This window comes from Rhinopithecus bieti, unplaced genomic scaffold (genome assembly GCF_001698545.2).
Source record: "Rhinopithecus bieti isolate Rb0 unplaced genomic scaffold, ASM169854v2 scaffold_50706, whole genome shotgun sequence".
In the NCBI taxonomy this organism is placed as follows: domain Eukaryota; kingdom Metazoa; phylum Chordata; class Mammalia; order Primates; family Cercopithecidae; genus Rhinopithecus; species Rhinopithecus bieti.
The window spans coordinates 183,075-195,807 of record NW_016819840.1 but is presented as its reverse complement, the minus strand read 5'-3'; the positions used below and the strand labels follow the sequence as shown (position 1 = coordinate 195,807).

Here is a 12,733-nt window from a genome sequence, read left to right as displayed (position 1 = left end):
CAATACTGTCTATAACTTTCTGGAAACGTTGAAGAAAATTGTAACCCTTAAATTAAAATTTTCAAAACTAAGAAAATCTCAGCTGGGTGTGGTGGCTCACACCTGTAATAGCAGCACTTTGGGAGGCCAAGGCGGGAAGATCACTTGAGGTCAGGAGTGTGAGACAATCCTGGCCAACATGGCAAAACCCCGTCTCTACTAAAAATACAAAAAATGAACTGGGTGTGGTGGCACACGCCTGTAATATCAGCTTCTCAGGAGGCCAAGGCAGGAATCACTTGAATCAGGGAGATGGAGGTCAAAGTGAGTTGAGATTGCACCACCACACTCCAGCCTGGGCAACAGAGTGAGACTCTGTCTCAAACAACAACAAAAAAAAAAAAAAAAAAAAAAAGAAAAGAAAAGAAAATCTTGGACGTCCTTGGCCAAAGGTTCTCCCCCTAGTGTTATTGCATTATAGACAACTCCTCCAGAAAATGTCTGTTACTACCCTATTATTTGGTAGCTGAAACATCATATCTTTAGAGACTTTACACTCCGTGCTCACCGCTGTTTTATTCCATGTTTGCATGTGTTACAAAACATTGAAAGTGATTTCTGTATCACACCAACTCCGTTCACCAACAGATGACAGCTGCTTTGGTACTACATCTTTTCAACAGTCTCTCCTGTGTCTATTGCAAATAAAGTCAGGAGAAAATACTGCTCCTGAACCTCATTGCAAGGACTCTCGCCAGGTACTTTTAGCCAAAACAAAGGAGTGACTTTTGGAATGTCAATACTTAGGTTCATATTTATAAACTTTAAAAGTAAAATTGTAGTCACCCCACGAGATTGAATGGTCCCCCTCTTGGCCAAGGGGCATCAAAACACCTAAAATTGAGTTCCCAGCTGGGCAGAACAAGAGATCAGACACACCTCATTATACCCGCTCCCCTTTGCGGTTCAGAGACAACACGGACCAACACTAACGTTAAAATGGAGATCATAAGACTGACGGAACAAACTCTCTGGGGCAATAAGATGGCAAGTTGTAAACAAGATCTAAGGCCGTGCCAGGCGGGGGTTACATCCCTCACCCCAACTCTTAAAGAATAAACTGTGCTCTAACTGCCGGTTATGTTCTAATTGACGATAGATTATTTTTTCTCTAGCAGCGAAATAAGCACTGACCCTGAGACAAGTGTGATTTAACCAATTGCAGCTCATCCCCTGACTAACTGACCCCTGTTCCACAGCCGTAACCCCAGCTTTGATTGGACACCAGACAGATTTCAGGAACTTTCTCCTGATCAGAGACCACTGACCATGGCCTGGTTCTGGCCATTCATGGAGGCTGCGCTCTGAGGGCCTTTGTGCCCCTGCTCCAGCTTTTGGCACATAGGGCCTAACGGCAACACATTTAAATGCTAAGTCCTCACTGGTAGGTGAACAGGGGTCACATGTTACACGTATGTTTGCTTCCATATTCATGCGTCATGATCACCTTTATGAACATGCATAGCCCCTCCTGTAACCTGGTGATCATGTCTGTTTAGCCGACACGTTCAGTATAAAGTTTCTGCCCCACCGCTCCCCCTTGGGAGTGCCTATCTCTTGTCTTTACCGAGGGCTGTGCTTTGCAGCCTGTGAAATGGCTGTAAACTTTTATAAAAAGTAAAGGCTTATTTTTTCAAATTTGCAGATTGTGTGATTTTTCATGTACTGCAACTGAGGAATAAGTTCACAAACCCGCCCAGTTGTCAGGCTGCTCCAGGAAAGGATGCCAGGCTGAGCATCCCCATATATCCTGTAAGGCCTGAGATCTATTGAAGAAGGACCTGACTTGGGACCCTCAGAGCAAACTGATGAGCTCACGAGTGAAGAGCTTCCGCCCAGGACATTGGGCCAAGATCCCTGTTCAATTTGTTCTTCTTCTTCTTTTTCTTATGTGCTAATACCAAAAAAAAGTATTTTCTGTAGACCTATTTGCTGTCCACCCAGAGTGAACATTTACCTCATTTTTCACTCATTTTCTGAAGTTGCTAAGTAGAATAAGGTCATCAGACTCTATTTTGATGCCTCACTACTGATGACAGGATTTATCCTCTTCCTTCACCTTTGTCCCCCGCACATGGGAAATCTAGTAGAAAATCATGGAAGTGCCCTCATTGGATGCCAGTATTAGGTTCAAATTACACAAGCTCCTTCCCCTTAGTAGGAAGCCCCACCATTCCTTCAACACCAAACCATTATAAAAACCCTGAGACAGCCTTCTTTCCTGGTCTATTGAGCCAGTTTGAACTTTCTTGAGAGGCCTGTGCTGCCCTCAGCAGACACCTCAATAATGCAGTTGGTAAATCTTTTCATATTCACGTGGTGTGTGAGTGTGGCACCATCAGACTTGACATCCACACTAAACATTGGTGAGGGTATCTCTTCATTTGCGCGGGGTCACCTACAATTGGAGCTGTGAGCTTGGGTCCTGACAGTGACCACCACGGGCACTTTCTTCTCTTGCACTGGATGCTAACTCCCTCTGCCCCAATGTCCAGCATGCACCGTATCCTGCCTGCTGCTTGCTGGCCCTGTCAGTGCTGTCGTGCTCGGCTGCAGGGTTGAGTTAAACAAAGTGTGTTTTATAGATTTAGCTGATTTACTTCAGAAGCATTGATAACTAATTGACATTTAAAGACAAGATTAAGTGACCATAGGAGACTGTCTTTTGCACATGTGGGAAGGTTTTTCTCTTATTAAAACAAACATTTTCATTTCAGAGACTTTGGAGATAAGCAAAGAAACATAAGTCCAGATAAATTCTTCAAGGGAAGATGTTTTACAGAGAAGAAGCCACAGTGCTGACCGGAAGCCAGACCTTAGCCTCCATCTGCACCTGCCCCTGAGGCTGGCTCTTGTGATCAGTGTGTCCTGAGCACCCCTGCGGTTAGAATCCTGTGTCCACTTCAGTGAGGTTTGTGTCTGGACTCAAACTCACTGTTCCTCTATTTTTTTTCCTCAAAATTAGAGAAACTGTAAGTCAGGGATCAGTGCATGTCAGAGAACAGCAAATAGCAGGATAAGTCCTTGACACACACACACAGGACACACATATACACGCACACACACAATTACTCTTAGGTCAATCATATTCAAATTACTAAAACACACAGACAAATGGAAATACATGCCAACAAGTGGACGCGAGTAGAGGGCACACCTTGCAATAGAACAGACATGAATAATATCAGCGTTGCTTTGGTTATAACCATATAAGCAATAGGACAATTGATGGTGTCTATAAAGTGTTGGAAAAAAAGTCAACCCATTACTTTATAACCAGTGAAGGGAACAGTTCCACATCTCACATGACAGTATAAGGAGCTCGACATATCCATGCCTCCGTGAAACTGGTGAGACTTATTTTGAAAAATTAATGGGTTTGGAAAGGCCCTATCAGCATACAGAAAGTGAAGGAACATATATTTGAGATAATCTACAAAAACTCAGTAAGGTCAGCCATGCTATTGATATTTGATCAAAGATTCTCTTCCTTCCTCCTATGCCCCAGCTCAGCATGATGTAAACTCCACCGCAGATGGCTGCAGCCAAGTAGACAGGACTCCTTCTGCCCAGCTCCCACCAGAGCACACTCTTCCCCCGGGGCCAGGACATTGGCCGTCTGACCTTGCCTACAGGTCATGTTGCTGAGGCTCAGTCCTTGACAAGACTTACTGAGAACCAGAGACTCACTTCTTCCACACAGCCCCACTCATGGATGCAGGCTCTGTCCTGGGTGCAGCACCAAGGAGGACATGGGCTGCCTGGTTCCCAGCCCTACTCCTATGGCAGAGGGTCCACCCAAGCAGGATCTGCATGCTGATAAAGTGGAAAGCTTCTCCCCATCCCTCCACTGAGTACTCAGCTCCCACATTAAGGAAGAAAAATGCTCCTAATCTCCACCTGTAGAACCTTATTCAAGAGCTCTGTCTGTCTCAGGAGCAGCGGGTGGGGTTGCTAAAATTTAGTCATAAAATAGAGTCCTAAATGTGGTCTTGAAGGATCTGATTTCGTTTACAACAGCGTGGAGAATTACAAAGCCCGCGAGTGCTCTCAAAAACAGTGGAGGCTGTGGTAAAATGCACTTGGAAGGAGATGGATGGATGCAGGAGAGATCCAGGCTAAACTGCAGGGCTGCTAAACTGCAGGAGAGAACCAAGAAGAAAGAAAGTGGGGAAGAGCTCTCCTGGGGTCAGTACAAATGTCAGGCACTGTTTGTTCAAAGGTGCCAATGTTTGTTTGGTTGAGTCTGTAGAGCAATTTAGACCTCAGTCCATTGTCGAAAATATAAATTTGCAACTGCACGTCGTGGAACTCAACATCTGGTCCTGGTCAGGGAAGAGATAGAGAGAGCGCAGCCCAAACCAGTGACATGCGAGGGTGACAGTGATATCCGTGACTGTGTCTCCGGGGATCTTTCAGGCAGGGCTTCCCTCACTCAGGAGAAAGTCTGGAGGTCACCTGTAATGCTTTGTGTCAAATATTGAAAGACATTCATGTTGTTTTTAGTTTCTAACACACACACACACACAATGTTAAATGTGTGAATACACGTGTGTGAACATATGATTTTAATCCTTTGTAACACATACTCAGGAGTGAGATTTCTAGGTCATGGATTAAGGACATGTTTAATTTGGTAAGAAACTGTGAATGGTTTTCCCAGAAACTGTTTCATTTTGCACTAGCAATATATTAGTCTCTAGGGGCCTGGCATGCTCACTGACACTGGTATTGCCAGCATTTCTTCTTTATTTTTTGTCATTCTAAAGCCTAGAGTCGTGTCTCCTTTTGATCTTTATTTGCATTTCTCTACTGGAAAATCACATTCGTATGCTGATGTGTCATCTGTACATCTTCTTTGATAAAAGGTTTGCACAAACCTTTGCCTATTTTTAAACAGATTGCTTCTTTTTACTGCTGAGTTTTGCAGGTTCCTATTATAATTACATTGGTAGATACATGATTTGCAAATATTTTCTCCTCTGAAGCTTGTCCTTCATTTTCTTGATAGTCACTTGATTAGGCAATGTCTTAAAATTCGATGAAGTTCAACTAATATTATTTTCACTTATTGATCATAAATTTTAATTTTCAGGATTGCTGATCAACTGTTAATAATTTCATATTTTAATTGTATTTGTTTTTATTTTATATGTGTAAATTTATGGGGAGTGACTGCAATTTTGTTACATATATATATTGCAAAGTAGTCTTGGCTTTAATGTATCCATGATCCAAATAATGTACATCGTACCCCTTAAGTAATTTCCCACCATTCTCCCACCTTCTGCTCTCCTATCTTTCTGAGACTCAGTGTCCATCATTCCTTTCTCTGTGTCCCTGTGCACATATTACTTAGCTCAGATTTGTAAGTGAGAACATGTAGTGTGTACTCTTCTGTTTCTCAGTTATTACACTTAAAATAATGACCTCGAGTTCAATCCATGTAGCTGCAAAACACATGATTCCATTCCTTAATATGGCTGGATAGTATTTAATTGTATATATGTAACATTTTCTTTATAAAATTATCTTTTGTTAGACACAGGTTAATTCCTTAGATTGATGCATGTGCTACTGTGAATAGTTCTGCAGGAAAACCAAAGTCTGACTATCATTCTGATATAATGATTTAGTTTTCCTTTGGGTGGTTACCCAGGGGTGGGGTTATTGAACCAAAGGTAGTTCTACTTTCATTTCTTTGAAAAATCTCCATACTGTTTTCCACAGAGGCTGTGCTCACCTACATCCTCACCAACAGTGACTGACAGTTCCCTTTGCCTTCACTCCTCACCGGTGTCTCTTATTTTTGGCTCTTTAATAAGAGCCAGTCTGACTGGAGTAAGATATCTCTTTGCAGTTTCAACTGCATCTCCCTGATAATTAGTGGTGTTTAGCATTGTTTGCATATCTATTGTCCAGTTTTATGTGTTGTTTAAAAAAATTCCTACTCGTGTCCTTTGCCAGTTTTGAATGAGGTTGTTTTTCGTAGCTGTTGTTGTGGTGAAGTTGTTTCAGTTCCGTGTAAATTCTGCCTATCAGTCCCTTGCCAGATGCAATGTGTGCCAATATTTTTTATCATTCTGCAATTTGTCTGTTCACTCTGTGTGGAAGCTCCTTAGTTTAACAAAGTTCCATTAGTCTGTTTTTTTATGTTATTGCTTGTGCTTTCGAGGTTTTACTCGTAAATTATTTACTAAGCTCAATGTCCAGAGGAGTTCTCCTGGGATTTTCTTCGAGTACGTTTATAGTCTGAGGTCCTACAATCAAGCCTTCCGTCCATTTTCTGTTGGTTATGTATATGTTGAGATGTTGGGGTCCAGTTTCATTCTTCCGCATATGGCAGCCCAGTTGTCCCAGCAACATGGCATGAAGAGCATGTCCTCCTCCCCGTGCATATTTTTGTTGTCTTTGTCAAAGATCACTTGGCCGTAGATTGTGTGGCTAGTTTAGTAGCTTTTGAGTGCAGTTATGCATTGCCATGGGATAATTTTCCTAAAATTGTGGACAGTTGTGTTTCATGTTCAAACATGAGCTAGGATTTTCATAAGAAAGATATTGTTGGATTTCCCATTTCTTTTCCACATTGCTCCTCAGACTTACTGAGGTGGGTTTCTGAAGTCAAGTTGAGGCACTTCCCTTTCTAAGAGTTGGATTTTTACTTACCTGGGTATTTATGGGCTCCTGGTGTGGAAATAAGGGTCATGTATCACGCCTACCCTATGATATTTTTAGAAATTTATTTGTGCACTGACACTGTGAGACACTCCATAATGAGGACATATTCCATCTATTTTATTGTTTTATAAAATTACTTTATGATTGCAACTTTCTCTCTACAAGAAAAGCTATTATCTGGACTTCCTCAATTCCTCCTGCTTTCTTATCCCTACATTTTTCTCCAATGTCATTTCCCACAGTTTAATAAAGGCATATGTTCTGCTGATTTGTATTCTGCCCCTTGGGGTGGTATGAGCCCAAGAAACTGGTGGCCACATACCAGTGATGCATCTGGCTCAGGTAATAAGGACATTTCATGCTGAATCTTTGTCAAACAGGATACAGCTTATGCTTGCATGAACCATTAACAGGAGACAGGCCAGTTATTAGTAAAGAAGAAGAAAGAAGACAGGGCTCTGAGTCTAGTAGTGATGGGAAACCCAGGCCCTAGCAGGAAATGGCATCTCAGTCACACTTTCCTGTTCTGCTTTGGTAGGGAGGGAGCACCAATAAGAAGCAGCCTGGGTTATTGTACAGGAGGCACCCTGGGCTGTGTCTCTGTGCTCCCTGTGCACAGTAATATGTGGCTGTGTCCACAGGGTCCATGTTTGTCATTGTAAGGACCACCTGGTTTTTGGAGGTGTCCTTGGAGATGGTGAGCCTGCTCTTCAGCGATGGGCTGTAGCGCTTAACATCATCCCAATAAATGAGTGCAAGCCACTCCAGGGCCTTCCCTGGGGGCTGACGGATCCAGCTTACACGCATTCCAGAAGTGCTGAGTGAGAACCCAGAGAAGGTGCAGGTCAGCGTGAGGGTCTGTGTGGGTTTCACCAGCGCAGGACCAGACTCCTTCAAGGTGACCTGGGAGAAGACCCCTGTGGAGAAAGCAGAAGATGAAGCCCACAGAGGACAGAACAGATGTTTTATCCCTGAGGGAGTCCCTGGTCACAGCACTCACATGAAGGGACGGTCAGCAGCAGGAGTGTGGAGCAAAGCGTGTCCATGGTGAGGCACAGGAGTCACTGAGTCAGGCCCTGTGCTCGGCTTTTCAACCCAGAGGAGGGTGGAGCTGGTGGAGATTTGCATCCCCTCATCTGTGCCCTACTGTATAGGATGGAGTCAGGTTTCAGGACTCAGTAGGGTAGTGCATCTGTGGTGAGGAGCAGTGACAGTAACATGATCAGTGTAATTCAGATGGCATTAATCTAAGGCCGGACAAGTAGTTTCTGAGATGTCTTGGCAGAAGTCATGATTAGGAGACTGTGTTGGCCTTTGTGCAATAATTGTTTTATGATATTTCTTGTTATCAGGGATATGTGTGTGAGAATTCTCCCTACACTTCCCTGACTCCATTTGTCAGGATTTTGACACATGTGACTCTGTTTCGATTCTTACAAATTTCACAATCTTGTCGTAAAAGCACTGGTGGAGAAGGACAGTTTATGTAGTAGCCAATTAATTCTACATCCACCTTCCATTTTAACCAGACAAGCTCATTTCTTTCACTGCAAATGGCTACTGCATTTCCAGGGAAGCCTACACACAATACAGTGGATGGTCCTGAGCAAGGGGAGGGAAGAAAGTACCTTCAGCCTCTTCCACATGGCTGGAGCAGCCACACCTGAGCCCAAACTGATTACAGGGAAGGGGCTTCAGCCCTTGAATTGAGATCACAGCAACTACATTTACCTTTTTCAGGGAGCAGGAAAATCCAAGGAATAGTGAGAATGACAACTAAAAAGAAAGAAAATGAATTAGAATCAAAAGAAGCACCAGATCAGTGTTGATATTAATTTGCATACTTTAGTGTCAAGGGAAGGGTCAGACATAAAGACTGTGAGGGTCCCCATATTCTATATGACGCTGACCATGGTCCACCATCTTCAGGCTGGTATCACCCTCCCTAAAGACTCTTCAAGTCAGGGAGACCCAGTAAGGTCTCTGCTGTGAGTGTGATTGGAGAAGATTCAACAGGTCCCACCGAGCTTCTACACGTCTCCAATTCTGGCGACCATGGTTGAGTGGTTTTCATCTCTGTAAGTGTCAGTTTGCATTTTGTCCATGGGAGAATATGTCCTCATAACACAATATTTAAATAAATATTTAGAGATGGCATTGGTAGGCAGAGAATTTTGAAATTAGAGAAGTTCCCTGGAGAAACTCTCAGATGAAGAAAGTTTTTTTGTTTGTGTTTGTTTGTTTTCATCTTTGCAGGAAAGCAGTCCTAACTTTTCTGTGCACTTCCTTCTGGGATTGACTCTGATCAGTGAGTCCCGAGCACCCCCTGCAGCTAATTTGCCCATGTGTCCCTGGAGGTTTGCGTCTGTGCTCACACTGGCCTTTCCTCATGCACTTCTGTTGCGCAGTAATATAGTGACGTGTTCCTGGTTTGCAGGTTGACCATTTGCACATACAGCATCTTCTTAACATTGTCTGCGGAGATGATAAATCAAAGAAAATAAATACTTTTAGGACAAATAAATCCTGAAAAAATCTATTCCCAGCACAATAATCTTTCCATAGACATTTTAGCAGAGTTTCTAGATGAGTAGCCATATGATATACATCCATTACCTGAATTCTATTCAAAAAAATAAAGATTGTCAACAATGGAAAATGAGGTTTCAATTTTGTTTTTGCATTTGTATTTCTTTTATTATATAAATGTGTAAAGCAATTATAAAATGCCAATATTACGTTTTTATAGCATACATAACTACCAACTGAGAAAATTTAAAAGTGATAGAAAAGAGAAAATAGACATATACAGTTATAATATCTCTCTTCTATATATAAAGGGGTATAACACTTTTGAATTAGAATTCAATTGTAGAAATGTCTTATTGTTATCCTTATGGTAACCTATAAAATATTAGTCACATAATAATTAATAGTAAATTAATAGAAACAATATACATTGTTGTAAAAAGATAAATTAAAACAAGAATCATTGGATAAAAGAGTAATATCATTAAGAAATAATTCCTCACAGTCAACTAAAAAATTAGGATGCAGCAATTACCTCTCTCCAAGAAAACTTCTTTAGATATTCATGAATAGAAAAAATAAGGATAGAAAAATATATACCATGAAAACACAAACCAAAGCAAACTGAATAGCTGTGAATTTCAGACCAAATAATCATAAAATGAATACCTTTGTAACTCAAGTGAAATATTACACAGAATAATGGGATCAACTTTCCAAAATACATTATAAAACACTTATTAAATGGATTTGGAACAGTAAATAGACTAACAAATATAGAAGATGGAGATAGAAGTGTCCCAAATGACACTTTCAACTACTTGATACATTTGTATCTATAAAATATTCACCTGGAAAACTTCAGAAATACAAGCTGTGATTTACCAGAAGAGAATAAAGGAACATGACAACTGAATTCAAAGTGATGACCTTGATGGAATCTGGGAACAAACAAATATACAAAGCACACAAATGGGGGGAATTCCTCCTCAAAAAAAAAAAAAAAAAAAAAAAAAAAAAAAAAAAAAAAAAAAAAAAGAGAAGAAGATATCTGCTAAAAGAGACAAACTATGAAATATTTAAAATCATTCATTTTGAGATATATTTGATTGGCCAAGGCCCATGACACCACTCCAGGAGTTCCTGAGAATATGTGTCCAAAGTGGTTTGGTTACAGCTTGATTTTATATATTTTAGTGGGTCAGAAGTTACAGGCAGATGTTAATCAACACATGTAAGCTATACCATTTTTGCAGTCCAGAAAGGCAGGAAAAGTTTATGCCCGGGCTTCCAGGACATAGGTGAATTCAAAGATTTTCTGATTGGCAATTGGTTGAAATGTAAGGCAATACACTTCTTACAAATGAGTGTCTAGATTAAGATAAGGGGTTGTGGAGATCATAGTTCTTATTATGCAGATGAAGCCTCATAGAGAATAGATCATTAGGTCTTCCTGTTTGTCATGTGATGTGATGCTAGAACCAGGTTGTAATTTGGTGTCTTTTTTCTATAAAGAGTGTTTATAGCAAAAATATAGTTTTGTCAGTCTTAAAATCTTTGTTTTATTGCTAATGCTGACCACTGGCGCCTTAATTCCAATGACAGGAGAATTAATGAGGCATGTCTGACCTCTCACTTTCCCATCATTGCTGGAACAAGTTTTAGAATTTACTTTGAAATCTCCTTGGCTGAGGGTTGGGTTCATTCAGTTGGTTGAGGAAGCTTAGAATTTTATTTTTGGTTTACAAAATAAATTATTGGAAAAATGCTACATAAGGTCTGGTATGGAATAATTTTAAATTTATCAATGTAAATGTGTTAACACCATGTCTTATCATGATGGAGGATATTCATCTTAGGAGATACGTGGAGGTGGGAACACACGGTATTAACTTTATAATTATTTTATCTATTATTATTCTGAATCAAAGGTACATTAATGTAAAAAGACGATCATAAGAATACAAGTCACAACTGATAAAATAAGTTTCTGGAAATTCTATAATTCCAATTATAATTATGAACATATATTCTAGAAGAAAATATTGAAATTACAATAAAAAATGAGAAATGTTTATTTGTATCAAAAAACATGGGAAGCACCTAATGCTAAAATCAAGCAAAGAGAGTGCTATTCATGTAGTTATTTTATTTTCTATAATATGATAAATAAAAAGTATTATTATAGGCATTTTATAGACCAATAGTGAGCACACTTATGTTAAGTTTTTCTTAACTTTGTGCCAATATCTTGTTAATTGCATATATGTATTTGTTACTGTGTGTGTCATTTCCAAAGTACTAAGCTATTATTTTTCATATTAATATGACTCCTCTGTAGACCTTAGGTATTGCAAATGCTTTCTATAACTCTTTTGCTTTTGTATTTTCTACTGTCTCTTCACATGAAACTCTTCAATTTGCATAACTATATAGATGAATAAAATATTTTATAAGTTTATAATCACACATACACATACACGTATGTACATATGCTCAGTACTGAAACATACATGTGAAAATACAAAAATGGGTTGGGTGTGGTGGCTCACGCCTGTAATCCCAGCACTTTGGGAGGCCAGGTGGGTGGATCACCTGAGGTCAGGAGTTTGAGACGAGCCTGGCCCACATGGTGAAACCCCATCTATACTAAAGATACAAAGAAGCAAATACAAAAATGAACACATATCCAAATACCAAAACAGAACACGACTTTATTTAATATTATTTTAATTATTTAATTGAATTGAATTTACTCTGTTTTATAGCATAATGTAGTATTCCAAAATGTTGTTGTTCTGTGTGATTGCTTCTGTATCCTAATGCCAGTAAACAAACATATTTATAGGCAAGTTTTGGTAGAACTTAAAGTAAATGCCATTCTTGCCAAATTAAATAATGTACAGTGGTATTCATGTATAGCCTCTGTGTTGGTTTATTTGTCATTTATGCTATTAGTATACTTTAATTATCTGTCAATTATTAATAAATTTAATAAAATATAAGAAACATCACTTAAAAATTTTATTACATTATTGGTTAAATTCACATTATATTTTTATAAAAGTCAGGATAAAATGTTCTTATTTAGAAATTAGGATTGTTTTCTACCATTGATATTGCATAAAGTTTCAATACAAATTCTAGATGTTTATTTGCCAATACTCCTGGATGCTAGAGAACATCCAGCAATATGGAACTGAAATCAGCCCAGGATTCCCAGAATTCACTCACAATGGCAGCTTGCTAAAGGGTGGTCTGAGAGTTTGCAAACACTTCAGGGGTTTGAACTTCATCATCAAAGCGCTTGTGAGCCTCAGTGCTGAGCACACAGAGAGCAGCAGGAGCAGCAGAACCCACTCTGCGGTACTTAGGAAAAAGACTTGGATGTCGTGGGGTGATGTCTGCAGGACCCTAGAAAAGGGTGAGGAGGTCAGAGAGTCTGCAGGTGATTGAGTATATTTCCTCTCCCCTCCCCTCCCCTCCC

The 12,733-nt window shown here is 40.0% G+C and overlaps 1 pseudogene and 1 gene segment (V, D, J or C); both read right to left on the bottom strand.

The window, feature by feature from the left end:
* Positions 1–7,224: 7,224 nt before the first annotated feature.
* Positions 7,225–7,787, bottom strand: LOC108519978 (Ig heavy chain V-II region HE-like). The segment is given in 2 exon segments: positions 7,225–7,634; positions 7,718–7,787. Coding segments are annotated over 2 exon segments (456 nt in total).
* A 4,705-nt stretch (positions 7,788–12,492) lies between these two features.
* LOC108519977 (Ig heavy chain V-III region 23-like) overlaps positions 12,493–12,733 on the bottom strand; it is a 14,611-nt pseudogene continuing 14,370 nt past the window's right edge. The window contains exon 3 of the transcript XR_001882788.1: positions 12,493–12,660. The product of XR_001882788.1 is annotated as an Ig heavy chain V-III region 23-like (transcript). The remainder of the gene's footprint in view (positions 12,661–12,733) is intronic.